The 27,893-nt window shown below is 46.5% G+C and overlaps 1 protein-coding gene across 7 annotated transcripts in view; it reads left to right on the top strand.

The window, feature by feature from the left end:
- The window catches only part of LOC146178643 (muscle calcium channel subunit alpha-1-like), a 240,850-nt gene that overhangs the window by 201,012 nt on the left and 11,945 nt on the right, over positions 1-27,893 (top strand). For 3 of the 7 annotated variants that reach the window (XM_084578446.1, XM_084578444.1, XM_084578440.1), the window contains exons 37-46: positions 410-506; positions 3,171-3,273; positions 3,913-4,011; positions 4,970-5,100; positions 6,724-6,831; positions 8,347-8,579; positions 11,286-11,606; positions 14,817-15,199; positions 19,620-19,738; positions 25,348-25,531. In XM_084578446.1, the coding sequence (XP_084434572.1) occupies positions 410-506; positions 3,171-3,273; positions 3,913-4,011; positions 4,970-5,100; positions 6,724-6,831; positions 8,347-8,579; positions 11,286-11,606; positions 14,817-15,199; positions 19,620-19,738; positions 25,348-25,531 (1,778 nt within the window). Of the gene's footprint in view, positions 1-409; positions 507-3,170; positions 3,274-3,912; positions 4,012-4,969; positions 5,101-6,723; positions 6,832-8,346; positions 8,580-11,285; positions 11,607-14,816; positions 15,200-19,619; positions 20,140-25,347; positions 25,532-27,893 lie in introns of those variants that run through there. The other 4 variants (XM_084578443.1, XM_084578441.1, XM_084578442.1 and 1 more) reach the window with 4 other exon arrangements.

Below are 27,893 nucleotides of genomic sequence, written 5' to 3'. Positions count from 1 at the left end.
TTGTAAATGTAGGTGTCTCACGAGAAGTGTGACGGACACTGCTCCTTTCTTTCCTCTGACAACCGAACCAACTGAAGCCGTTTAACACTTTGCAAAGCTCTCAGCCAGTTCCTCAATGAGAAAAAATCGCGGATTTAAAGGTCGGGGTTTAAGGTGCTGAAGCGTCTATACTTACTGTGAAGCTTTAGGCTTACCCTAGTTTTTAGGTGTCTTTTTATGGCGTCATCCGAAATATGCTTTCATCGCCACCTAGCCACTCCTGCTGTACTTCTGGCAACGGCTCCCCTTGCTAGCTTGGGGAACTTTCACTTATAGGACCGCTTACTATTCTTTACAAAACGTAGGACCGCGCTGGGTGGCTGGCCACTCGTTTGATTTGGCTGATTTCTTTTTTTTTTTTCGTCCCCAGGGGGCGCATCAAGCATCTGGACGTGGTGACGCTGCTGCGCAAGATCCAGCCTCCACTGGGATTCGGCAAGCTGTGCCCACACCGGGTCGCCTGCAAGGTCTGCATCTTCCTCTTACGCGCTGAGCAGCGGCCGTAGTGAGCGCAGTTGTAGTCACCATTTCACTTTTATTAGATCCTCGAGACCTATTAAACGGTAGCGCAAGTAGCTATAATGCAGTCTCTGCATGGGTATGTGTTTAGTCAGGTTTATCTGATACTGTAGCTTCAACTTGTTTCCTTTCGGTCACATTGCGTTTTTTTCTTTAGCCGACTAAGATCCATATTTCTTCAAATATTTTTCATTTTTGAAAAGAAATGTGCGTTAGCAGAAAAAAACAGTGAAATTTTACTCAGAGGGTTCTAGTTAGAAATCTTTCTTTAAAAGCACGCTACTGAGCGCCTATTCCCGGATTGCGTGTCATCAGAGTTGTTGTCTGCGCTGTGCTTGGCGCAACCAGCCACCATGGCAGGTTGTATCACCACTTGCGGCCTGCCACCTGCCAAGGCTAGCAGATAACAGCGTCGTGAGTTTCGGGAAGAGGGAAAGAACACGATAAGCAATGGGTGGCTGAGTGGCGACTAGCCATGGCGGGAGCGTAAGAGTGGGCAACTGGAAGGGGTCCGCCAAGTCAAGAAAAGAGGCGGCTGGCGAGGAAGGAGGAGACTGTGATTTTGACTACCTCCATATCATTTCTTCCAAATAACGACTAGGGTACAGTTTTGCGCCCACCCGATGCAAAGGGTAAAGCAACAGCTTCATCAGCATCATATAGAAGTCGGCGAATAGACCTGCCGCATCGGGAGCAATCAGCCGCCGGTAGAGGGTCACTGTGGCTGATCGCGGACCAGGATATACTAAATCTCTTTATTATGACGAGCGCGGAGGAATGACACAACTCGGAGGCGAGACTGAATGGTGGAAGTGGAATGCATCTGGAGAACGAAGAGGGTAGTGGCGGAGGAGGAAGATGTGGAAGCGGAGGGCGGAAAGTGGGGGAGGAGGGTATGTCAGGGCATGCCAGAGGGGTCACGCTCAGCATGCGTCGGCGTGTACAGCCTTTGTCAAAGATATACGGCCCAAGGGGTTCGCTTCTAAGCACTCTAACTAAGCCCATGGAAGCAATACTGGAATATATAGGTAAGCATAGAAAAGAATGAGGACTAAATGTTTCGTCTACTAGTTTTCGAACGGTGCAGATGCGTACTGAGCCCCGTTACGGGGCTTAAAAGAAAAACCCTTGGGTTGTATATTTTTTTACAGAGACAGTACATAATGTGCCGTAGTAAAATATGAGAGCGCAGAGAAGAAATGAAACCTTGACACCCACGTGACGCGTGAGAAGAGGTCGACGTGGTGCCGCGACCTTTTCCACTCCAGGAACCATGCCATGCATCCACTCCATGCAATTTATTCATGCACTTCATTCATCAGAACCAGGCGTTGGTCCTGTACTTGAGAAAGGTATGCCAGTTTTCGGGCGGCATTGTTTATAACAATGAAGAACTGAAAAGGAATGTGAGTTAAGGATGATTTTGTGGGAAAATGTAGAGTATTCTATAAGGCAAATATATAGATACATATGTCACGAATTCTTCAACCAAGCACACTGAGAAACCAAAATCTCTAAACAGCTACGCTCAGATTCTGGGTTACCCAGTATTGTAAAGGTCTATGATATGTTCTCAGTTTTCTTTTTTCTTTGACACAGAGTTTTTTTTTTTTTTTTTTTACATCTCTAGACTCTCTATTCACAAGTTTCGTGGATTACATTAACACTTGTGGGTGCATTGAATGTTGAAGTAATAAAAATGTCTCTCAGCCTTCCTTCAACTAGCCGGGTCGATTACTAAGCGGCGCCATCATTAAAAGCGCTGATGCAAACGGCGCGTTTGTGCAACTTCATTCTACTTATTGTTTATGAGGTGCTGTGCACGTGACATGTCAGCTTTCGATGCTCCAATCCCTCTTGGTATTATATTACTACACTCCGTTTCATACATCAAGTGCAACACTGCCAATGTTACAGCTCTTGTTTGCTCTCTCCGCATCCGCGATGAAAAATAGTGCCTACTCTTGACGAGAGCAAATAATAGTTATTTTGTCTGCAAGCTTAATACGTCTTACATTTGCCATCAACTTCATAAAGAGCACCTGTTTTAAGGAGAAAGGATCGGATTCGTTAAATTTGTATGTTTTTATGTCGTTTGCGTTCGTGTCGCGTTTTCGCTGCCCCGCAACCTTGCCAGCTGTGCCACTAGATGGCGCTGACTGTGCCCTCTGCGCTGCGCATTTCATTTTGAGAAAATGGTTCTTCGGTGCGCATTTTTTTTCTACAAGATCCGCACTGCGAAGATGTCTAAGCACGTGAAGCAAGTTATTGCAAACTTGCATGCTCGGAATACAGTCCGTTTCCGCAAGAACCACTCTACCACAAAACGAGCGTGTAGTGATACGCCTCCATTTTTTTTTCTTGCGGACTACTTGCGTAGCTTTCGCTGCGTTGCACCTGATGTATGAAATGGAGTATACGCATCCGCCATCCCAAGTTCTTCACACACAAAGTGGCTTGAGACACAGTCACACTGTCGCCAAAGAAAAGGCGCCTGACAAAACTACGTAGGCCTAGGTGGGGATAGGGTCGAGAACAACGATGTATGGAGAGGGTCATAAGCATTTCATTGTCCTCATCCACGCATGATTTTCTCTCCTTTTCGCCGACAGAAACTGGTATCAATGAACATGCCACTCAACAGTGACGGCACAGTCATGTTCAACGCCACTTTGTTTGCTGTAGTTCGTACATCGCTCAAGATTAAAACTGACGGTAAGTGCCCCAGTTCTCTTTGCAATGCATTGTTTGTACATACACGATGGCGTTAAAGTCCCGCATAACATGCAACAGCTCTGCTAGCTTTTTTTCTCAGATGAGCTTTGTCTCGTGATATGCGATGGAGCGTAACTGAAGCAGTGTTGACGCGGGAAATGGCCCTCTGACTTGCTTCTGTAGAAACAGGTAACACAGTGGGCAGGTAGACGGATAAACAGGCCGTTAAGAAAGGCGTGCGTCATATGTGTAGCGCACATCGGAAAGGTATAGTTTCAACTCCAAACATGCTTGAAGGGAAGATCGGTGCATTAAATGCGCATTAATTATGTAGCGTTGAAAGGCACGGCAAATTTATTAGGACAGCGGTAGTGAGCATTGAAGAAATACACATCCATACAGACTCATCGTACCTTGCCTCTTTCTCTATGAGGATATCATCAGTTGGCCTTCCTAATCTTGTGGAGACTGAGCCCGTGATGGTTTTCGCCAGAGTAGCGGTGTCCCTTCACTTAGGTGTTCTTTCTATTCTACTATTTCTGCGCAGTGAGGCATTGACAGCAAAGAAAAATATACAAATGATATTGAGCCGTAGTTTAGGAATATTTTTGTTTTCCCTCTCCACTTCCACTGCAATAGGGAATATTGACACTGCCAATGAAGAACTGAGAGCCATCATCAAGAAGATCTGGAAGAGGACCAGCCCTAAGCTACTCGACCAAGTGGTGCCGCCCGCAGGTGGGTGCTCCCCTCTTCGTATGCGCAGGCAATTCGCTAGCAGCAGGAGTGAAATAATCAATGAAGCAGCGAGTGAACACGCACGGAGGCCGAATAATGAAATGAGCCCATGACCGAACAAATGAAAATGCATGCTGGTGAATTAATGAGCCAATGAAGGAACGGAACCGACCAACGAATGATTAAAAGAAAGAACGAACAAGTGTATTTATAGAAAGTAAAATTAATGACTAAATAATTGTAGGAAAAAACGAGTGACCGAGCCTGAGCTTATTAATTAAAAAATAATTAAAAACACGTTAGTCAAAGAAGGTGCGCCCTCAAAGCGATGTAATTTCACTAGAAAGGAGCTCTATTCGTCCTTTTCAAGGGGCGTTTTATGCGTCTTCTTTGACTCCTAGTTTGCATTATAGGCGCAGTTACAACCAGGACTATAGTTTTATGAAACTATTAGTGCTAGAAACGTTCAACCGTACGTTGAAGTATGGATTTACAATGCGTACCATTAATAAGCCATTTTCCACGACTTGCTCGTAGCTTCTTCAGCGTGCTCTTTGTAAGTGAATACCCGTTATATGCTAAAACAGGCTTCGGTCCGCTTAAGGTCAAGAAGTTAGCGCAAAATACGAACACAAGACAAACAAGAGGACGCAAGACAGTCATGAGCACTCGTGACTGTCCTATGTGTCAACCCTTTTGTCCAGTGTCCGTAATTTGCGATAACTTCGAATTAAGCGTCAACAAATAGCTTGGCAGCTTGCTCTGCTGAAATGCATTTGGTCCCCTTGTTTATATGTATTATTGCATTTCCCCTTTCTCTTCTGCGCCGTCCTTAGGATCAATAAGTGCTCCAATAAGAGGATCGCCGCGTCAAAACACGGCCACGAAGTTGTGTAAAAGAACTGACTGCGAATTAATGTGCATTGAATATTTCCCTTTTATTTTTCCTTGTTCTCAGCGGACGACGATGTGACGGTGGGGAAGTTCTACGCGACCTTCCTGATCCAGGACTACTTCCGGAGGTTCAAGAAGCGCAAAGAGGAGCGAGCATCGCAGAAGGAACCCAACGAAAGCACCGTCGCCCTGCAGGTAAGCTGAGCGTCATACAATAGGGCCATTTTTTTTTTGCACCTACACCACCTGCACTAGCGTAGAAAAGTACCATTGAGGGTGTTCAGCTTTGCTACTTTGGTGTAGCTTGTGTAGGTTAAAAAAATAGCCATTTCGGATCTTTAACAACGACCATAGCTGCGGCAATTTCACGAGAACATACATAGACGATGAATGTCAGTAAAACATAAGTAGTGGTTTTCGAAAGAAAGAAAGAAAGAAAGAAAGAAAGAAAGAAAGAAAGAAAGAAAGAAAGAAAGAAAGAAAGAAAGAAAGAAAGAAAGAAAGAAAGAAAGAAAGAAAGAAAGAAAGAAAGAAAGAAAGAAAGAAAGAAAGAAAGAAAGAAAGAAAGAAAGAAAGAAAGAAAGAAAGAAAGAAAGAAAGAAAGAAAGAAAGCACACCGCACCTCCGCCCTGCAGTAGGCTAACTGGCACATTTTAAAAATGCATGAGGGTTATGTCACAACAAATTTTTGTTACTCATCGCTGATGGTCTCGTGATCCTTTCAGCAGGGGCGGCGCGAACGAAAATTGAAGCCTGTGGGCAAATTTTCTATACGGCGAGAAATGTGACGACATTGCAGTTTCTCTGCGGCATTCTGTTTAACCCTATTTGTCTACAAGCATAGTATTTTGAGTAAAAGTTATGAGTTTTCGGTATTTCACCGCTAGTGGGCTCTTTGGTCGAAATATGTAGAAATACAACTGCAGATAAACGACAACAAAAAAAAACATGGTTATAATATTACAGAGCTCGCTGTGTTTTAATAAATATGATTGCTTCTTGGCGACAAATTTAATTGCGCAGGATCGCAATGTAAAGAGAAAAATTCAGTTGCTCAATCGTGTGCGCACGCAGGCTTAGTTTCACAAATAATTCAGAAATGTTTTTCGTTGTGAAGACGTTTATTTTTAATACATCTCCCCAGCTCTGAACGCTGACACATTTGCCTTATTTTATATAAGCACGGAGAAAAACAAAAGTATTACATGGGCACTGAACAATGGAAACGGAAATTTCCTAAATATTCCGAAGAATTAGTCACATTTTCATGCACTGTTGATACTTCGGGAATTACATTGTTATGAACAAAAATGCACATCTGCTAGAGGGGAAGCGCAAGTAGTGTTTGTATACTATTCACTATGTAACAACATCAAGACTGAAGAGCTAAAAATAGAACGACAGGATTTCAAACATATATAAAAAACGCTAAGTAGAGCAGGACCAATTATAGAATATTAAAACTGAGCAGGAAAAGTGAGTTCAATTAAGACTAAGGGAAGTGTATTGTAGCAGAAACAGAATATTGAAACAAATGCATAGAGTAATAAGAAACCGCATACAATTACGTAATACCAGAACTGAAAGGTACACAAAGTAGTAAATGCACTTCTGAAGTACGACGAGTTTCTTACTATCCATATTACGCCAAGTTGAAGCTCCGATGCTCTACACTTAGTCTAGAAAGGTTTTTGGAACAGGGCTGTGTCGGAGTAGGGCGCTGAGTTTACTTAATAAAAACACCACTTATTTTGTCCAGGTATGGGCCAGATATTTTACTTTCGAAAGAAATGCGACTGACCTGTTTGTTTTTTGCAGGCGGGCCTCAGAGAACTGCACGAGATGGGGCCCGAAATCCGGCGCGCTGTATCCGGGAACCTGGACCAGGACTTCGAAGAAGGACAGGATAACGAACCCATGCACCGAGTGAGTGCTCCGACCACAGCGCGGTTTTCTCCGAAAGTTCTCGCTCTTGGCAGCTCCTGTTTTACGCTCTGAATCCAGGACACGTGTTCCCATTCCTAGCATTGACAGCGTGTTCCTTCAGCTCTAGTGGTACTGCTGCTTATCTGGACTTTTTTTACTTAAGCAGCAACAGACAAATAAGCTTGGGATGCCGATCTATCTTTCATAACCAAAATCTATCTCCTCCTATTTCTCCTTGTCTATTGCCCATAGAAAATGGCTAGTCCATAAAGTGAGCATTATAAAGCGGCGACGACAACTGGGCGTAAGAACGAGAAGCGAGGATAAACTCTTTAATGACAAAATATAGAATTTAGCCAGTGTTGAAAATGAGCTGATTGGCTACTGGGGTGTGGGGAAAGAAATTGACGAAGGACAGACGGAAGGAGCGAAGTTCAGAAAATGGTAGGTGTACAAAATATAAAGACGAAAAATAAAATACAAAGCGGTAGTTGAATTTGTGGTGACTTGCATCAAAGTGAAATGCTAGCAAAAAAAATCAAAAATGAAGCTGGGAGTGGTGGCAAAGTTTACTGCATGAATAGTATGCAACTGTAAGGAACACGACGGTGTTGGAGTTTGTGTAGAGGTCCGACGTCATTTATATAAACTAAGAAAAAAACTATTTCTCGTCTCTGCTGCATATGACAGGTAAAGGAATTTAATACACAGTCTTCTGTTAAATGCACTTTAGTTAGGCACCTCATAATATGCTCGTAATCAGCACGTTCGTCGGCGTACTTTCGTCATTAAGACAGAACATGCTGCACCATTTCGACTCATCTGCAGTCGTTGCAGTGCGGACAGTTCACTGGTTCTAAAACGAACCGTAAGCCACTCGTGGATGATGCATTCAGGCAAACTCGGTGGTAAAAGAGAAATAAGGGAGCGATTGCAGCTCCAAGGTGTGTGGCTTTCTTCTCTCGCACTCTACCAATTCGTTGTCGCCAGAAGGATTGATCACATTAGCTCCATCTGGTCTTTGGAAATGGTCGCTGCATTGCAACATGCGTGCTAGAGCGGCTACGAACACAGAAATCTCGAATCGACATTAACTGTTGATGTCTAGCTTCCTGCCCCATCGGTCCCCTTTTACATAATAGTGTACTGGGCTTTTTTTTTGTCAAAACGCTATCGCCGTAGTCTGGTTTGGTAGGAGCTTCCAAGGACAAGTAAAGAACGTATTGGAGGAAACATGTGGCGCCGGCATGCGGCGGTCACCCGAACTCCAATACCCGATACGTCGTTGCTAAGAGCAATGGCGCCTTCGTCTTCTATTGCAAACTGTGCGTAAAAATCGATTTCTCAACGCTGAAGTCCCTCAAAGGATCGCAAACCGCCATTTTGTAATGCGCTTAAAGCCGAGCTTAAGTGTTCACTCAAAATATTTTGCTTTTTGACGCGCTAGATTAACAGCCATTTCTTCAGAAGCTACCGATTTTCTTCTCTAACCGTGACGGGGTTTTTGTGTTTCAGCGCAATCACACCCTCTTCGGCAGCATGTGGTCGTCGATGCGGGCCGCGAGCCGGCCGCACGGCGGCGCCGCGGGGACGCGGGTCCCTCCGCCGCAGGGCTACCAGCACGCTAGGGTCTCGCCGACGGCCTCGCTCGACCACCGCCTGCCGCGAGCCTCCAACCACGTCCAGCTGAGAAAGCACGACGGCACCCTCCCATCCGCCCCCACCGCTAGGGGAAGGAGCCCCTCCAGGTATACGCACGGCGCTTTCTTTCTTCTACGTGGCTCTCTCTCTCTCTTTCTTTCTGTTGCTTCCACTGGGATTGGACGCTCTGAGGCTGTCCTGCTGCCTATTTCTGCGAAGCACTCCGTCCTGGCCGCTCGTCGCACTCTTTCCATCTCTCCTATTCACAACTATTGCCCTGTTGACTCTGCATGTCTGCTTATTCAAATATTTTCATTTCTTCTTCCACGTAGTGGTTCATTTGCGTTCTGAAAGCGTGAGCGTATTGAGAGAGGGATGCCTTAGGATGAATATTAGAGAGATTTAGTTTACCGTGATCTGTGATTCGCGATCCGCTACTGTGGCCCTCTACCGCGCTTAGGCGGGGCGCACAAGTTGATTGGTTCGGCGCGGCAGGTCTATGTACCGACATACAGTATGTGGCGCCATCTATCGGCGTCAAGGGGATCTGGGCATGCGCAGTAGAATGCGTGGTGGCGGATCACGCTAGCGGATCACGGATCACGGTGAACTAAAACTCTCTATTGTGGCGAAACGTAAGCTTTATCGGAGCAACAAGCAACTCCCAACCGACGGTGGGCTATGTTCTCGCTTCTTGGCGCATAGGAGTCTCCCTTGCGCCTGATGAAGTCCGCATATTACACTGTAGTATTATCGGCTTTCTGTGTATCGCCGTGTGCAAAAATTGCAGGGAAAGACTAAAGGAAAGACAAAAAATATGCACAAATGAAGAGTCGGCGCCATCACCTCGCCCTGTGATGTTCCTTTGGCTGAAACGCAAACGGAAGCGCGAATATATTTTATTTATAGGCTAAATCGGCTACCTTCTCCGCGCTGAGGATGAGAAGTTCAAAAAGCACGCCATTAAAACGGCAATTCTTGTTTTCGCCGTGTGCCTTGCGCCGTCACAGTGCAGACAGATAAGCTTGCCACACATTTTCATGCCGTGTTCTATGCTCGTTTATGTTTCTTCAAAACGATGTACTAATTTCCCTGAGCTTTCATCTTCGCGCTTGCCACACAGTTTAATACCCCTCACGAGGATCTCATGGTTTTTCAGAACGCAAGACTTTCATGTCCGCACGCATGTCGACTTAGCAAAGACAAAACGTCATGCCAGCCTTGGTCTGCTTGCATTCTTTTCGCTCAGATAATGAAGCATGAGCATTGGCATGTGGCACGCATGTGAAAGCAGTCCGTATTGTTTAATGCATCTTGGTGGTGACGTTGAATTTGCTGCCAATGCCTGGCACTCTATTTGGTCTGCTGTTGTCTGTATAGGTTGTTCTGCAGCGTTTCATTTCACCTGTCGTGTATGGCATTCCATTTCAGTTCGTTTGGCCGTGGGGTGAGTCGTAACGAACGCAACAGGCGGTAACCAGCATCTCGCACAGCCTGCTTACGCCGCCGAATCCACTCGGGCTTTGTTAGGTTCGCCATGGCCCGCCATTTTGTCACACAGTTGTCTTTCCTCGGGTGGGGTACAGCACGTCCCCGGGCGTCTCAAGACTTGTAGCCGTGGTCGGCGTCGCCACCAGTTTGTTAGTGTGACATGAGGATGAGGCTATTTGTGCTTGTAAGTAGTATCGTGGCCCTATTTGTATTATGGGCTACGCTAGTTCAAGCTTCTCGCGACAGTTCTTCCTTTCGCACCAGCTGCTTAGGCTACATTACAGCCCCTCCAGGCTCACCCCACTTGCAAGGTTCGCCAGGCGACGAGCCAGAATATTGGCTGGATGCTTGACTTCGTGGAAGTAGAAGGAGGAGTACAATTTACGATGCGTCTTCCATCAGGTCGAAGAACTGAAGAAAAAAAATGCCTTTAGCGGTGGAAAACAGCTCACCCCCATCGCTGGTGGTCGTACAGCGAAAGACTGTTGGAACCCGCAATATGACCAGCGTACAGGTGGTAACTTGAGCTTGCACTGTTAGTAGGTTTGATGTGAAAGCCAAGAAAACCGTAAATCATGGCAAACAGTTTCGCGCTAATTGGTTGTACGTTAGACCCACAGAAATAGGTGCAGTTTACGGAGATGCGGAAGCGCACTGCTCTTTGCCATTGAAGGTGGAGCGAGAACCTTACTTGACAATGACGTTATTGCTACGGACTGAATCGACAAAATTTTAATAGCTATAGCTGCTGCCAATAAAGTCTTTAGCAGTCAAAGTGCCCGCGTCCGGATCACCCTGCCATTTTTGGGATTTATGCCTAACCAGTCGGCCGTCTGCTCGCTGTGATTGAGAGCAACTGTGCATTATTCGTATTTGCGAAGTTTCAAAAACGCTTACAAATCGCCGTCATACTTAGCCGATAGGTGACTAGTATCGCTGGAGTGGTTCTGTGCAGGGCAAACGAAGTAAAATTGGCACTGCACTGCAACCCCGCATTGATCTCTCGTCGCATGCGCAGATCTATGCTGAAACCTTTCAAAGTCCATAAAGATAGCGAAATGTGTATCCTTTCCACATGCATCCTTCGCGCATAGTGTCCAATAATTTCGCTTGTCCGCACGTGCATATTTCACGTCGTTTCTGCATAAGTCATTGCAATCAGAATGTAGAGTTATGTTGCAGGAAACAAAATGAAACCTTTGTGTTGCTCTGGCAATGCATTAATTAGCTCGTCAACATTCCCCCATGAGTAGCATCAAAGCTTGTGCGTAACTGTGGTGGCGCATTAGCACCAAATTTTGTGTGTTGCTGTGACGGCGCAGCAGCTCGTCGAACGAGGACCCCGACCAATGCGGCGCCCCGTCTTCCTCGCCATCGGCCACTACGCGCCGGGCGCCCTCGGCGTCACCCAGCAGCTCTCCGCTGCACGTGGCCCCGTCTTCGGCTGCGTGCAGTTCGTGCGCCGGAAGCAGCTCGCTCTACGAGGAGGACGACGAAGAGCGCCGTGGCGAGACCATCCCGCTGCGCGCGCTGCGCCGCTCGCGCTCGGCGCGCCAACCATCGACCACAACGAGTAGCGGATCGCCGGCGTTCGCCGCCAGGGGAGCCACCTTCATGCCCGACTTCTACTTCCTCCACCCCCAGTACGTGGTCGCTGCTGCTCGCTTCACACGCGCGCCGTCAGCAGGGGAGGAATCACTGACGGGAAGCCTCAGTCGAAGCCTCGTCTTTCCGCGACAAGAAAATAATTCTTTACCGCAGTTGTTCATATTGCGCAAAAGATGAGTTTCAAGCATGAAAATGTCATTGTCTTTCACTGCACTGCATAGACTGCATAGAAATTTGCTAGTGGAGTATTTAGAGCCACTCCGGTTATGGACTATTGTTGCCAGATACTCATTTTCTACCCTAATTTTGTTGCAATGTAGTAGTATATGCCCTAAATTAGCAAAAGCAGTTTACAAGGAGAGCACTTGACCGGCGCAGGGGGTTGCTTTCTTCGCCAACAAATAATAGCATTACGTCAAACAAACGTTTAAATCCTCGGCTTTCTTTGACAAGCAACAGACATCCAAATTGCTGCTGTTATAATTTCGTCTCCTGGATGACCTTTGTTTTGTGTTAAAAGGAAACGTGTGATGGGTATTTATTCGCCACGCGGAGAAACTGTCTGCTCCAGCTATAAACATGTATGGTTGCTGAACTTCAAAAGGTAGGGCGCTAGTTGGTGAAGCTTTGCATGAAGGAACAGCGCAGACACAAGACGAAGACAAACGACAACACGCGCTGGTTGTGTGTCTGCGCTGCTGCTCTTGTTATGTACTTCAGACTTCGCCTATACGTAGACGCAGGCGTCTGTCGCGAGGGCGCCCGAAAATTGGGCGTCTACAAAAGTGCAACTCAATTCCTCACCAGGAATAACGTCAGTGCTATAGCCGAATGGGCATCAATCGCAATTATTCAAAGCCTCACGTCATGCTTCCTCCTCGGCTGTCTCTTCATCTTGGTGGCTGCGCCTATGGGGGTTCAACTCTCACTTAGAGGGCGAACCGCCATCTTGGCCTCCCCTTGTGTGCTCGTCCTCTGCGTTTCTGCATTTTTGCCGTTGGGCGTGTGCACTTCCAGTCCGCGGGCGCTTATAAAAGGAGCGCAAGCCGGCAGCTTTCAGATGAACCTGTTTGGCTTGCGAAGGGAAGCATTGAGAATTTCGTCGTCTCGCTGACACTTAATATCGTTTAGTTCAGGGTAAAAAGTAAACCGGTTACAGTAGAGAACTCTTTTCTGACCTTGGTCTGCATAAATTGTTACGTTCGTTACCTAGCTGTTCGCTTAGTAGTGAAAGTATCGGGGTCTTGTTTTGAAAAGATATTTGCTTTGTGGCAATGTGGCTAGGAAAGAGGTCCCTGTACGCGAGCAAGGAATGGTTGTAGCACGTCGGATTCTGACAGTTATGAACAAGAACAATTGCGGCGTTCAATGAATGTGTTGCTATTTTCCATGCGCTTCTCCGTTTGGGCGAATAAATGTGGGTTTGGAGATTTCTGCGGCAGCCCCTGGAAGTTTTGTCTTAAGCGGGTTGCGATATCGGTCGAGTAGAACTCCACGTAATGGATAGATCCATCAGATATTTTCGGGCACGATGCAGGGATTGCAAGCAATGGTGCCTGAAGGGAAAACGCCGCCATATTAGGGCCTTGCGTTATCATAACGCCTGTCTAACCAAATGCAACCAATTGCGGCCATGTTTCGCATGGAATTAGCATGAGTGTACTGAGATGAAGACTAATAGCGAGCTTTACAGCATGAACTAAGACTAATATGTGGGTGCTGCGTATACCTATAGAGCTCAGATGGTGAGAAAGAGGCGACTAAGCTAAATCACAGCCGCGTTATTATAGTCAGTGGGTGAGAACCTCGTTGCATTACACCCTACAACTTGGCCACTCGTGTGGACGTTGTCTCCGCTTACGAGAAACATATACATTTAGGTAGTGTTTCAATATTTTTTCCGCGATCCGTCAGAGACAACTGCTTTGCCAATGCTCTTCAATGGATCAATTTTATAAAAAATCAGTCGGCTTATCAATTATGCGGCATGCTGTACTAAATGCAGATAAGGATATTCTTCAGAAATATATATTAAATCGGCATTTCAATTACATTTTGCATCAGAACATGTTCAGATGCTTCATTCAAAGCATTACATGCAAGTTTACCTATTTATAATGGTTTCAATAGTTATCAGTGACGTCATGATTTGGACAATACGTAGGTTGGAAAAGTTAACAAATTACGAAAGGGGTCGTTTAGTGAGCACTGCTTCCGGTTCGGGTAACCACTCTTGGACCGCTTTTTCGGAAGTCTGGCGTGTTAAAGAATAGACGACGTTAGATGTGCCGTGTTATGAGGAGCCCCTTGTGATAACGTATATAAGAGGTAAGTAAAAAAAAACTATCATAACAAGGTGACTGAATACTGCCGCATAACTGTTCCTTTCATTTGCTTGGAGTGCTTTTTGGAGAAGTTGAAGTAAATTGTGACATGTATTTCACTCACAGTTACAACTTACATTGCTTGACTTCAGTGTGCCTCGCATCGTGGTTACCAACCCCATTGTAATATTTACCTTGCATCTTCTAACTTCTCTCCCTGATCCCGTCCCTTCCTCTCCTCCCTCTAATCGAACACTCCACGGACTATCGAAAACGCGCTAAAAACCATGTCTGCCCCTTTATTTTTTCCGACCTTCCGAAACTTTCATCACGGTCGCTTGACGATTTTGCCTTGGGCGACGGTTTCCCCTTTCACATTTAACTATCCTTTTCCGTCCGCTGTTTAATTCCATGTTTGGATGTGGCTCACAATATGATGAATTCAACACAATACTTACTTGTTGTTAATGCGTTCCCCTTTTTCGCGACCTGCGTTCCCGAAAAAAAAACATACATGTTCAAACATCTCCGACTCGAAATTACGCAATTTTGTAATTGCTCGCTACGCCTCGCCACATCTTCACTACCTACTTTAACATTCCTAACTGTGCGAAATAACGCGAATATTTTGCTCATAATGAACATTTTAAACGCATCCACCTATAAACACTTACTTTTGCACTGTTACTCTATGGCGTTTGGTGAACTCTACGGCGCAAACTACATGAATACCCGTATTCCTTGAATTATTAACCGATGTTAACAATTCGCTGTGTTTAACAAACCTTCTCCTTGCGACATGATCACCTTCGGAAAATAACGCAATACCCAATGCTTCCCTTCCCCACCGGCTTCCTCTACGGGTGTGACCCGACTCGCGTTCGGCCATTGCCGCGAACTCCCTACCCCCTCCCCGGAAAGAAGCACGAGCGGCGAAGACGAGGAGGGCCGCGCTCCCAGCCCGCCCCCACGGCGGGGCCTGGTGGGCGCGGTGCGCGCGGGCAGCTTCCGGCTGCCGTGCCTCAGCAAGCAGGACAGCCACGAGCGACCCATCTTGAGCTGCAGCTCGAGCTCGCACGATACACCGCCCCCGCGGCCGGGGGCCCTGCTGCGCGCGGGCACCGAGCCGTCTTCCTCATCGTCGCTGCATCCCACCGCCATGCACAGGATCGCCGCCTCGCTGCGCCAGGCGCCGCTGCCAGCCATGGCCGTGGCTGGCCTGGCGCCCGGAAGCCCACCCGCTATCTCCAGAGGGGGCACCAGCCCGCCACCTGGCCGCTTCCTGCACCGCGCCTCCTACCACGGTCAGTTCCATCAAGTTGTGGTGAAGCTTTACGACAGGTACTGTTAAGATAGCCTTTAGAAGAAAAGTTTAGTCAAAACTTAATTGGCATGAACAGTACACCTAAGTATCAATTACAAGAAGCACAAACTAAATGTTTACAGTTCATTTGTGTTTGTTACTTCGCAGGCATTTGAGCCTGTAGTGAGAAGGAGAATTGTGACTTACCAGCTACACGAGGTGGGGTGGTGTAGAGGTGAAGAGGTTGAGCTCTAGGTTCTCACTCTTCATTATGCATTACTACGGCGCAAGGTCTTTGGCAACCGGCGTCCGCGCATGCGATCTAAAGGAAGTCTGGTGGCTTTATGCAGAAACGGGTTCATGAGGTCCGGCTTTGTTTTATGGAAGTGCGCATAATATCGACTTAAGCGGGCTATGCCCGGCTGAAAGATAGGTGGGCGTGTGGCTTAAAGGCACTTGACACTTTATGGTCAGCTCGGGGCGAAGAGCAGGGTCAGTATGATGGCTAAGGGAACAAGTTTAGTTCAGTCGTTCAGTCGTATCCGACTCTTCGTGACCCTATTGACCATGTCACGCCACGCTTTCCGGTCTCTCACTATCTTCCTAACATCACATAATTTCATCTGCAGTGCCTCGAGGATGCCATCTAACCATCGCGTTCGCTGCCTACCCCTTCTCCGGCGACCCTCAACCTTTCCCAACATCAAATCTTTCTCCAGCGACTCCTCTCTTCTCATCAGATGACCAAAGTAGCTGAGCTTTAACTTTAGAATTTGACCCTCCAATGAGCAGTCAGGGTTTATGGTCGACAATATTGACTGATCTGATCTTCTGGCAGTCCAAGGAGCTCTCAAGAGTCTTCGCCAGCACCACAATTCAAACGCGTCAATTCTTCGGCGGTCAGCCTTTTTCACAGTCCAACTCTCGCATCCACACATCACAACTGGAAAGACCATAGCACGAGTTATACGGATCTTGGTTGGCAGACTAATGTCTCTGCTCTTTACTAGGCGGTCAAGGCTAACCATTGCTCTCTTTCCTAGAAGCAGGCGTCTCCTAATTTCATGGCTGCAGTCTCCTTCCGAGGTAATCTTGGAGCCCAAGAAGAGAAAATCTGTCACAGCTTCCACTTCTTGTCCCTTGATGCTCCAGGACTTGATAGGGCAAGACGCCATGATCTTTGTCTTTTTAATGTTCAGTTTAAGCCCAAACATCTCACTCTCTTCTTGTACGCGCATCAGAAGTCTCTTGAGTTCCGCTTCACTTTCTGCCATTAAAGTGGTATCATCCGCATATCTAAGGTTGTTGATACGTTTTCCAGCAATCTTCACTCCAGCTGAAGACTCGTCCAGACCAGCCTTCCTCATGATGCACTCTGCATATAGGTTAAATAGGCAGGGCGACAGTATGCAGCCTTGCCTCACCCCTTTCTCAATCGGAAACCAATCAGTAAGACTATGCCCAGTTCTGACTGTGGCCTCTTGCGCTTCATACAGGTTCCTGAGGAGACAGATGAGGTGAATTGGAACTCCCATCTCTTGGAGAGCTTGCCACAACCTGTTGTGATCTACGCAGTCAAACGCTTTCGCATAGTCAATAAAGCAGAAGTAGATGGGTTTCTGGAACTCTCTTGCTTTTTCCATGATCCAGCGAAGGTTGGCAACTTGGTCTCTAGTTCCTCTGCCCTTGCGAAACCCAGCTTGCACGTCCGGAAGCTCCCGATCCACATACTGCTGCAGCCTACCTTGGAGGATTTTCAACATCACCTTGCTAGCATGCGAAATAAGCGCGATCGTGCGGCAGTTGGAACAATCTTTGGCACTGCCTTTCTTTGGAATGGGGATGTAAACTGACCTCCTCCAATCCTGTGGCCACTGCAGGATTGTCCAAATCTTCTGACATAATGTATGCAGAATGTTAACAGCGTCATGGTTGAAGTTTTGAAGTAACTCAGCTGGAATTGTATCAATTCCGCTAGCTTTGTTCTTAGCAAGGCTGGCTAAGGCCCATTCAACTTCACTCTTCAGGATGCCCGGCTCGAGATCAGTGACCACAACCGTCTTATGTTGGGCTTGCACATTCGGGTCCTTCTTGTACAGTTCTTCTGTGTATTCCTGCCACCTCTTCTTTATCTCTGCGGCTTCAGTGAGGTCCTTGCCTCGTTTGTCCTTTATCACGCCCATCTTAGCACAGAAGCTTCCTTTGATATCTTTGATTGTCTTATACAGAGCTCTTGTGTTCCTTAATTGGCTGTTGTCCTGAACTGCTTGGAACTGTATGTTCAGGAAGGCATTCTTATCTCTCCTTGCTATTTTCTGAAAATCCGCATTGAGAACCTTGTATCTTTCTCTTTCCCCATAACTTTTGCCATCCTCCTTTCCTCAGCTATTTGCAAAGCCTCTTCAGATAACCATTTTGCTTTCTTGCATTTCTTTTGCTTTGAAACTACCTTAGTAGCAACTTCTTGTATTATATCACGAACATCAGTCCACGCATATACTGAAATCAGATGCGTGAAGAGACAAGAAGACCAAAATCATTAGCGGCATAAGAAAGGAGGTAATATCTCAACTCACACCTACGAAAAATCAAAGCGCGTTTAGTACCTGCGATTTGATATTTTTGAGGGGGGAGAGGGGTGTAGATGTTACCTGCACGGCAGTGCGCGCCTTCTCGTGCAGTCTGCCATCCCAATTGTCGTCTGCCCGGGCCAAGCCAATCAGGAGCAAGCTAAGCGCATAGCCATACCCACATCCATAATCTGTTTATTTACAATGCCATACTAGCCAGACTTACATCGTGCTTTTGTGAGGATTTTTCGGTGCACATATCGCCAACAGCTAGTGACGGGCTCAAAGTTTCGGAACTGTGACAGAACAGAAATGTCACGCGAACGGAAGCGAGGAGACCACGCATTGGTTCCACTGAGTCGTGATGAATTCTAAGAGCAAGGATAAGAGACAAGGCAATTATCGTTCTAAACGACGTAACTTGTTTCGGAGCCTGATCAGCATGGCCAATGGCTATCACGTTTTGCGGCCTGGCGGCGAAGCCCAAAGAAAATGAAACTTTTCGGCTGGAAACACTGCCATATCCTGTCGATTGTCAATATGCCTGCGGTTGTGTGCATGCCAGAGGGGCGCAAGAAACAACGTAATACTAAGTTCAAGCCCAAGGACTAATATTTGGCCAATGGTTTGTCGAGCAAGCCGATCTTCCTCACGATGGCACTCCGGGAGTTCGACCGAATTTAGTGATGCGAGCCACGGGGCGATAGAAGAAAAGACATTTGACGACACTGACGTATTTGGCGGGAGAAAATGGGCTAGTTCCCGGCAGAACTGCCACAGAGATATCTTATTTAACCTCCAACTTCCCCATGCCGCACTATCGGTCACCACGAACGGCGTAACTAAGTTAAGGTCGATTCACACGATGGACCGAATAGCAGATCTCGACGAAAAACCACATATCGCGTCGCTTGACCTCACGGGTCGAAAAATACCAAATTGTGACTGTCAGTGACGCGGACTGATGGTACCGAGATAAATGCCGCAGCAGTAAGGCCCGAATGCCTATACAGACGTTACACAGACTCTACCACCGAGATAAAAAGACTGCCAGCTCGCAAAGAGCCGCATTCAAAGCCACATCTTGGTGTTAATCGATACAACCGATATAACCTCCGACGACTGAAAATGTTTACCACATATTATGCGGTTAGATGTATGAGAGACCTTTCAGGTGGCGCCATCCACCCGAGACAGTCTGAGTGGTTCGCATGAAACTTCATCATCCAAATTTCTAATTTGCGGCTCTTCTATCTTCAAAAGTGATTCTGCATTTCATGGCTTATAGTGCGTTTTACTGCCTCCAAGCTTTTGTTAACCTTGTATGTCCAGACACCGCTTTAGAGGAAAGAGGAGTGCCTCTTGTGGGATGAAGGGTGCTGAGGGCGAGAACAAACTGAGGTGCGTGGTGTGCTGCCACGTTCACAGAGCACACCATCCTCGAAATTGGAATTGGGTGAACTGCGTGAAAAAAGTAGGACAACAGGAAGAAACACATACGACATAAGGCTCTTGCGTCCATGAACCAACTAGCCCGGCAAATCTTGTTGCAACCATCCTCAGTCGTGCACGTTGTACTTGTCTTTACTATGAATCGGTCAGCAATTACAGCAATACAATTTTTCAATACCTGTATTCATTGGGTTGTCTTAGGTGCGGTCATGCCTGAATTTGATGCAATTATATTCATATTTACTGACCGGGTTATTCTTGTCCTTGTTCCATAAGGCTGTCATGGGGCGCAATTCTGTTGTTATACTCCGCCTTGGCGCATCGCTGGCTTCATAGCGGCACACGCCAACAGCGTGGCCGACCAGAAGAACTGCGTATAGCATAATGGTTTGTGCGCAGGTTCTTCGCGGGGCAGCCCCGGTCTGGACCATAACCACCTGATGAGCGGAGGCGCGCCCAGGAGACCCGAGGACTCGCCCAGCGCCTTCGTCGGAAGTGCCGAGAACCTTGTGGGACGGGTCAGTGCCCAGCTCGGATTGAAATGCTCGCGCCCTGTCAAACACGCATTAAAGCCTGGCGCATTACTTATACCGTGAAGATGGTTCGCACTGCAAAAATGTAACTGCCATCAATGCATCGTCATCTGTATCAATTAAGCTCGAAATCTTGAAGAAAAACAAAACAGACTTTTTACTGATCTTCAAAACGGACTCGGCCTCAAAATGCGAAGGGACAGAAGTGTCCTCGTGTTCTATGCTTTGTTGCCTTGCCATCGACACTTGGTGCTCCCTGCTGTGTTCGCTGGCGCTGTCGGCCGATAGTATTGACATCTGTTTGTTTCTATTTGTCCACTGTGAGACTTTTCCTTGTAATGTGTGCATGTTTTGAGCAATTAAACTATGATGGCTCTCCTAGTGTAGTACGATTGCTGGGTTCATCTTTTATTATTTTTGTTGTTTGGAGGGCAGGCGTTATCATGCCCTCCACATTCCCTTATGACTTACCTTTAGTACACCTATTATTTAAATTTTATGTTCGTGTAATTCATGATAGTATGCCGAAGCAGACAGCACTGGAGCTGGAGGTGCGGGGAAACAATGGTCTTTATTGAGCGCCTCCGCCGTTGTGTGTTTCCGCCTTGAAGGGGTGCTGCCCTGTAAATGAGCACTGATTCCAAAGTATTCATACTCATATGCTACCTTCTTGAGAAGACGTCTCACTACATTCCCTCTTTTGCTTCCAGTCAGTCTGAGCGTGGGAAATCGATGCTAAAAATAAAGTTAATAAAGTCTCACTGGCATGCGAAAGTCCCAAAATGTCTGAGATGAAAACTGTGGTCCGCCGTCTGTTGATAATTCAAACGTGATGCCGTGGCGTGTAAATATCGCGGCCAATTTTTCTGGTACACCGTGGCTAGCGGTTTGAGGAAGCTGTTCTACTTCGGGATAAATGGAATACGCAACGTACACTCAAGGTAGTTATTATATTTTTTAATAACGTTGTTTATTGCCTCAGGGCATAATGGAATATGTAAAAAAAAAAATTTAAGGGGTATTATATGAAAGAAAAAAGGTTGACAGTTCGAATAAAGGTCAAGAGAGAGCGGTGATAAGGCCCTTGCGTCCATGCAATGTATGAAGATGGGTTCGGCGAAAGGCCCACTGCCGTCAGGTGCCGAATTCTCGTCAGTTTCAGTGGCGGGCAAACCCACAAGTGGTGAATATCTGCTTCGTGATCTTGTGACTTGCAGACAGGACATCCTGGACATTGATATAAATATCAATATTGAGGCCATGTTCGTGTTACAGAAAGTGTGAGGGCAACCCCGACCCGGATCCTTCGTAGCCCAACCTCCTCTGCGCGGGTAAGACCGCTGGGGAGGATTACCGCACACGGTGGGATAAGAGCACGTGTGCTGCACCGGAAGTGCTCCTTTCTTGTGAGAAGGTAGTTATTTTCGGCTTTCTCGAACAAGTCCACACGTCGCGAGCCCACGGTAATGCGGGACGATTCATTTCCATCACCGGCTCACGGGACTGCCTTTAAGAACGACTACGAGCTCGTTACCTGGAAGCTTTCTGAATTATGTCTGCCTCCGCACGACGAAAACCGTACGGCAACAAGTATAATCAATACCCTCGCTATCGCTTTGCATTTTCAGACGCCTAATTAACCCCTGATCGTGTAGATGCAGCTTTTTTTTTTTTCGCGGATAGTTTGGAGGGCTCACAATAGAACCACACACCCCGCTGATATGGCGCAGTGATTAAGGCCCTTGACAATATGTGCCCAGGGATACGGGATCGAATCCGGGCTTCGGCGGCCGCTTTTCCTTGCCAGCTGGTGGGCTGTGCGACGTCAGTGCACCTTAAAAAACCGCATATGGTCGATGTTTCGGAGCCCTCTACTACGGCGTCCTTAATAGCGTGAGTCGCTTTGGGACGTTAAACCAGACATTTAGCACCTCACTATAGTTAGGCTTCTAGGCATGATAGATTTACGTCAAAGGGGCCTAGCTGACCTTATAGGCCGCGTCCACCTTGAAGCGCTCCAATTACTTGCCTTGGCTTGTCGGTTTCGTAGGTTGGTTTTGCTATCCGCTTGGTTGTGGTGTCGATAAAGACAGTGGCGAATATTAATGCAGCTGAAAGGTTGTAATACTTCCGTTCTAATAAGACATGGCTTGAACAGAATGGGATCTTTGTACCGTGGACGACTAACTGCTCATTGTGTAAAAAAATCAGAAGCAGTTTAACATGTAATCATTTTGATTGTTGGGAAGCAATCTTTAACTGAGGTAATCTACGGTGTACTCTTAAAAAGAACTTCCCGTAACCCCGCATGGAATTTGAAATCTTGTAATTGAAAGTGTTGAAGGTTTACCGTTTGATATGTTTATGGTCCTGGGCTTCACATTTTGTAAGGAGCAGAATGGCTGCTCGTCATTCAGATGTCAATATGCGTTCTGCACGTAATAAACCCCTTGAAAATGTTTCGTTGATAGAGAAGTGTATGGATCCTGAAAGAAAAGAAAAACCCTGAACGGGTGAGCATTTTGATGACCTGGCGGACCTGAGGACATTTCAATTATAACCCTTTACTTTTCAATGAGCTGATGCATTTTCCATAGTAATCTGTGTTTGTGTGGTGTTGTTTAAGCAGGTAATAAACAAAGGAGAGTGGCAAGTATAGCTGTTGCAAGGCTGGCAAGCGTTAACTCCTTTTCAGGTGGCTCACACTTTCGCACCTGGTTCTTGAAATACCATTGGCAAAAGGATGATCTTTCTTTTTAACATACTGCAAGGAAATGTTGAACGGCACCAGGGACAGGAGGAAACGCTGCAGGCGAGCAGGCATATCAAACAGTTTCTCCTTGACCAATAGTTACCAATTATCTGTTTCAAAAATTAAAAAGAAGCCAGTCACGAAAACCACGAATGCATTCCATGTAAATATGACTTCCAGGACATCTTTCTCAATATGCGCCTTTCTTGGTACTGCACGTGCTTACACACGAGAACTATAAACAACGTACCACCAGTGCTGGTAGTGCAGGTGAAAAACCGCTGCCTCAATTACAAAGCTGGATGCATCAGCTGTTATCTTCGGCTGCTTTTATGGGTAAATATGGCAATCACAGGATACTGTTGATAACGCTTAGAGCGCACTTTCCTCTTCACCTTGTCATGCCTGCCTGTATAGAGTAGATTCTTATTCTTTTCAGACAAGTTTGAAGTGAACCTCCCGGTGTAGCTCACGGCATCCAATAGTTTCTGAACAACATGTTTCGATGTTAACGAGGGAAACACCTTTACACAGTTTAACTGGCCTTTTGTCTTGCTCAATTAAGTATTTAGAAATGAAGTCGCCCAAGAACTTCACTTCGTTCTTGTCGAAGGCACGTTCTCAGGGTTCAGCGTTAGTCGTGCCGATTTTCTGGCCAGCAGTGCTGCTCAGGTGCTTGTAGTGCTCTTGTAGCGTTGCATCACACAAGTATGTTATCGATGCAAACGCAGGCTGTCTGTAGACCGTGAAAATGACGCCCATAACTGCGTGGAACACGTCACTAGAGGTACATGTCATCTCCAAGGGCAGCCTTAAAAAGCCATACATCCTGAGCGGCGCGGCAAAGGTGCAGGGTGCTGAAGTTTTTTCGTTCAAGGATATTCGATGAAAGCCGCAGTTTTCATTCAGCTTCCTGAAATCCTTTCCATTCAGATGCTCTGACAGGATTCTACTCTTCTACTGATAATAATCTCACTTCAGCCATCGATTCACCGTTCCTATGGACAATGTAAATGCGCAAACGACCATATTTTTGGGACAGTAAGGAGGCTCCCCGACACAGTGGAGTATAGCATTTTTGGAGGATGATTCTTTGACGTTCCAGCGGGCCAGTTGCGGACGGAGTGGCTCACGAAGCGCACGCGGAACTCTGCGAGATGGCAGTGAAATTGTGCTTGCTCCTTCATTCGGCTTGAGGTTGTAGGGTTTCCTTGTGCAGCCTAGGTCATCAAAAACTAGAGAAAATCGCTAAAGGCGTGACCCTTTGAATCAGCCGTTCTTTGACGTATTTGAACCATTAGAAATAGACCGAAATGATTGCAAGTCTAAGGACCTAGCAGCGCCTGCTTTCCTTGCTTAACCACAGAAAATCAGCCAGTTCTTCAATCTTGGCGATGTGAAATGGCAGCGTCACAGTTCAAAGTGTCTTATCAATTCGCCGCCGTAGTCTGTGAGATGTGTGGAAGATGGTGCAAGGCACTTTCTTTCACTCACCTTCAAGAAAATGGCTTGCAGAAGCAAGTTATCTTTTGGCCTCGTGTCGATGTTGTTGCAAATATCGTGATTAGACAGCGTTGTCGTGATTACCCAGTATTGGCCCCTTGATATGTCCTTTATTTTCACTCCCAAACTTTTAAAATTCATTCCTCTACGGACTGCGCTGGACAGTCAACTTTTTGAATGTTCTTTGTTTTCTATAGCGCACTCAAAAGCGGTTTCGTTTCTGGCCTATGTCATGTTTTGCCCCACGCTAGGAATTTCCGCGGCTTGCGACTACAGTAGCGCAGTACCGCCACTAGCGAATATACTTCTTTGAGGTGCCTTCCTGCTGGGACTTCTTTTTTCGTGCGGAATTAATTTGCCTCACCTCGTCTTTCTGCCACGCTTGATTTTGGCTGGCTCCTAGCTCTGCGGCTTTTCAGTATTACGAAATGCCTTGTGAAGGGCGAGCTCTTTCTTCCGCAGCGGCCGCGTCCTAAACTTCTTCCTGATCCTAATGATTGAAGGGTGAGCTCGTGTGTTCTATGGTCGTTGATGTGGCCTAGAAGTACAGTAAAAGTTCTACCTGAACTTTTTCGTTTTCTGTCGGCGCCTCGGATAGTACTAGGGGAATAGGGGGCGGAAGCATGTTCTTCTACGGTGACGGATCAGTCGACTGGGGAAGAGGCGCGATAAGTCTTCTTACACAACCTGTTGTCCACAATAGAATGTCGACGCAGACAACTGTCGAGCTCGAGTTACGGAGTAGCAATGGCGTTTATTGGACGATTTGTTGCATCTCTGCGTGAGCATGACGACCAGAGCTTTTAGATTATACCAGTTGCGAAACTCCGCTTCAAAAAGTGACCGAATTTTGTACGGATTTTTCGGGTGTCTATGAATTTTCGCGCCCTCTGGAAGCGCTCAATACAATCTTCTTGCTATTGCCGCCATTGCCTTTTGGAATTAAAATTTTTGTCTCCTTTTTTTCATCTTAAAAACATTATACGGCTGTTACCCTAATTTTTGCCGCTGCGAGTCTTCAATTAATTTTATTTTCCATGATTTCTGTGCATTTATCAACAATCAGAAAATTTGGAATATAGACGCCGTTTCCTTTAATGGCCGCGAGTGCCGCCCCCGAACACCCAAATTTCGACCAATCAAAACCGCCATTTTTTGATACATGGGCCCTATGGGAAGTTTCGCAACTGGTATTATTGAGGAGGTCTGATGACGACTACCCGGTTTGGGCTCATGGTTGCCAACATTTGGAGGCCGAGGTGCCAGGCCGTATAGAAGGGCAATGTTTGTATTTGTTAAGTGCACCTGCAGTCTCCGGAATGGTTTGCCTCGTGTGCAGGTTCTGCACGAGCAAGGCCTGGGCAAGTACTGCGACGCGGACTTCGTGCGGGCCACGCAGCGCGAGCTGGCCGAAGCCTTCAACCTAACCCAGGAGGAGATGGACCGGGCCGCGCACGAGATCTTGCAGGCCGAACGCCGACGCAGTATGCCGCAGCTGCATCGGCCCGGAGGACAAGACTACGGTATGGGCCGCTTGGCGGACAGTTCGCTTTGAATATGGCCAGTTATGGCCTGTGGGGATAAGGGCTGGCTCAGCCTCACACCCGGCACAGGCTAATTAGCTTGTACCGGGTGTGGTGAGTTTTACACAGGTATATTTCTTAATGCAGGGTGCCTGGTGATCTCGTTGTACGTTGTTCAGTTGCACAGGGTCGGGCAATTTACGGCTAAAACGAGATGAGGCCTGTGGTCGTCAATTCGAAAAAAAAAAAAAACAGACAAGGGGAACCTTAGCTCCGCTTTTAAGTGTCTGACGCGACAGGATTAAAGGATCCAGCGTCCGCGGCTCAACTTGCAGATGCTCTTTCGCGGACATTGACGTTGCCAATCGTTTATTCACTAACCTTCAGTTTTTGTCTCAATAACTCACAGATGCTCTTTAGAGTGCAGTCTTAAGCCACATATCACATTACGCGAGTCTCCCGATGTAGGTATAAATCACCGATTAACCAATCTGTACAAATCTTATGGGGGTGACATAAGCTGCGCCTGTAAGGGTATGACGCGCCTGCATAGGCAATCAGCCAACGCTTAAAGCCCCACTCTAACCAAGCCACATGAAACTGCCTGCGTAGCTTACGGACAAAGTGAATGCAATTGTCCTGGCATGCTGATTCTCATATCATCTTCCCATGTGAAAGGAAGGGCCGGAGTTGGCAGCTCCTGCCAAAAGTAATGTCTGACAACCTTACGTGCTTGGTCATAATCCCTAGGGAAAAAAGCCGTATGAGTCGCAATAACCTCATACAGATTTCTCATACTTAACACATGCAAATGTGATACAATCTCATATATTTCTCATAGGTTTAATGAGATTTGTATGAGTTTAGTATGAGAATTTGTATGGGGTCATTGTGACTCATAGGGTGTTTTTTTTTTTTTTCACTAGGGATAGCAGCTGCCAGCTGCCGCCTGCCAGAGCCATGCACCTAGTTTTTTGTTCACTACGCCAAAGCCAGCTCACAGCAACCGAAGCCTCATTTTCGGCCAACGGGGCATTTGAAGTCATCGCGTAAAAAATCTAGAAATCGCATCTCATTTTGGCGCTGTTAGGTGCTCTGCATAAAAAGATAAAAATGGGAAAAAAAAAGAAGCGCTTGGTATGGACGCGTGCAAAAGGTTAACGCTTCTCTGTACCCTTCAAGAACCCTGTATGTTACTGAGCGATGCTTGAAGATGAACTCGGGTGGTTTAAGAGTATTCTTAGTTGATAGTGATGTCGCGTTCCGTGAGAAACATTTTTTTTTTCACAATACTACTGGAGCCCATTCAAAATACAGCAGAGAGGAAACCGCGTCCAGAACCCAGTCCATAACCACTGACGATGCTTGGTCTAATGCCACGGAGACTGTTAACTCAGAATCGATTTAAGTTAGAGTGAAATGCACCACCACTGATAGGCCTGACGCATCTGATTGAAAGCAAAACAAAAAATGCCGTAAAATTTTCATTAAAACACCTCATTAAAAGCCTCAAACCCATGAAAGCTCCTTTTGAACAATGTTGTAGTGAGCGTGATCAAGCGTCAGCGTCTTCAAGGGCAAGAAGTAAGCACCCACGAAGATTAACAAAACACAGCATGACAAGACTGAGCGTGACAGAGAAATCAAGACCAAACAGTAACAGTGACATGATCCTGAGTTAGGACTAGAAGCTTCCTGCAAAGAAGGCAAGCGACCTATAACGTCCCCTACTCCTGCGTTTTAGAAGTCAAACAACGCAAACTGTTTGGCTGTGGCGCCAGACTATGATAAGCAGCCCAGTCGTGAAAGATTGGTCATTTAATTGTCCATATTAGAAAGATAATATATAACAATAGACAACAACGATTATTGTAACGGCTAGAGCAGAGATATTTACCTTTTAGATAATAATGGCTTGTTAATTTTGTACCGCTGCTTGTGTACGGGTGTAAAGCCTTTTTCTGGTGTGCGATTTTCTAATCTTGAAATGGTATGGGAGGGGGAGGCTCTTATACAAGCTTGTGGTGGTTTAAGTTTTGCCTCAGATAAGTGTTTTTGTGAGAACTGCCTTGTGTTCTGTTAAGAGTGGTTGGCTTCACTGCTTCCATACCAACAAAAACGACAGAAATATCGAAAAACTCAAACAGCGACTATATTCAGCGCTGGCATTTGCTGGGAGTGCAAGGTGATGTTGTTCTGACCTGCAGTGTATTGTTGCTTGAGCCACGCCACGTCCGAACTATCGCCGTTGCAACACGGTTACTGAGAACAGCTTTTGGCCAATGATCCGTTATGTTTTATCATAGAGTGATCACGGGGCATAAGCAGCTCACAGTATTCATCCTCTATACTTGGTGGCAGG

Source organism: Amblyomma maculatum, chromosome 9, assembly GCF_055883805.1.
Source record: "Amblyomma maculatum isolate TAMU_Amacu chromosome 9, ASM5588380v1, whole genome shotgun sequence".
Classification (NCBI taxonomy): Eukaryota; Metazoa; Arthropoda; class Arachnida; order Ixodida; family Ixodidae; genus Amblyomma; species Amblyomma maculatum.
The sequence above is the reverse complement of the archived record's forward strand: the minus strand, read 5'-3'. Positions and strand labels throughout refer to the sequence as shown.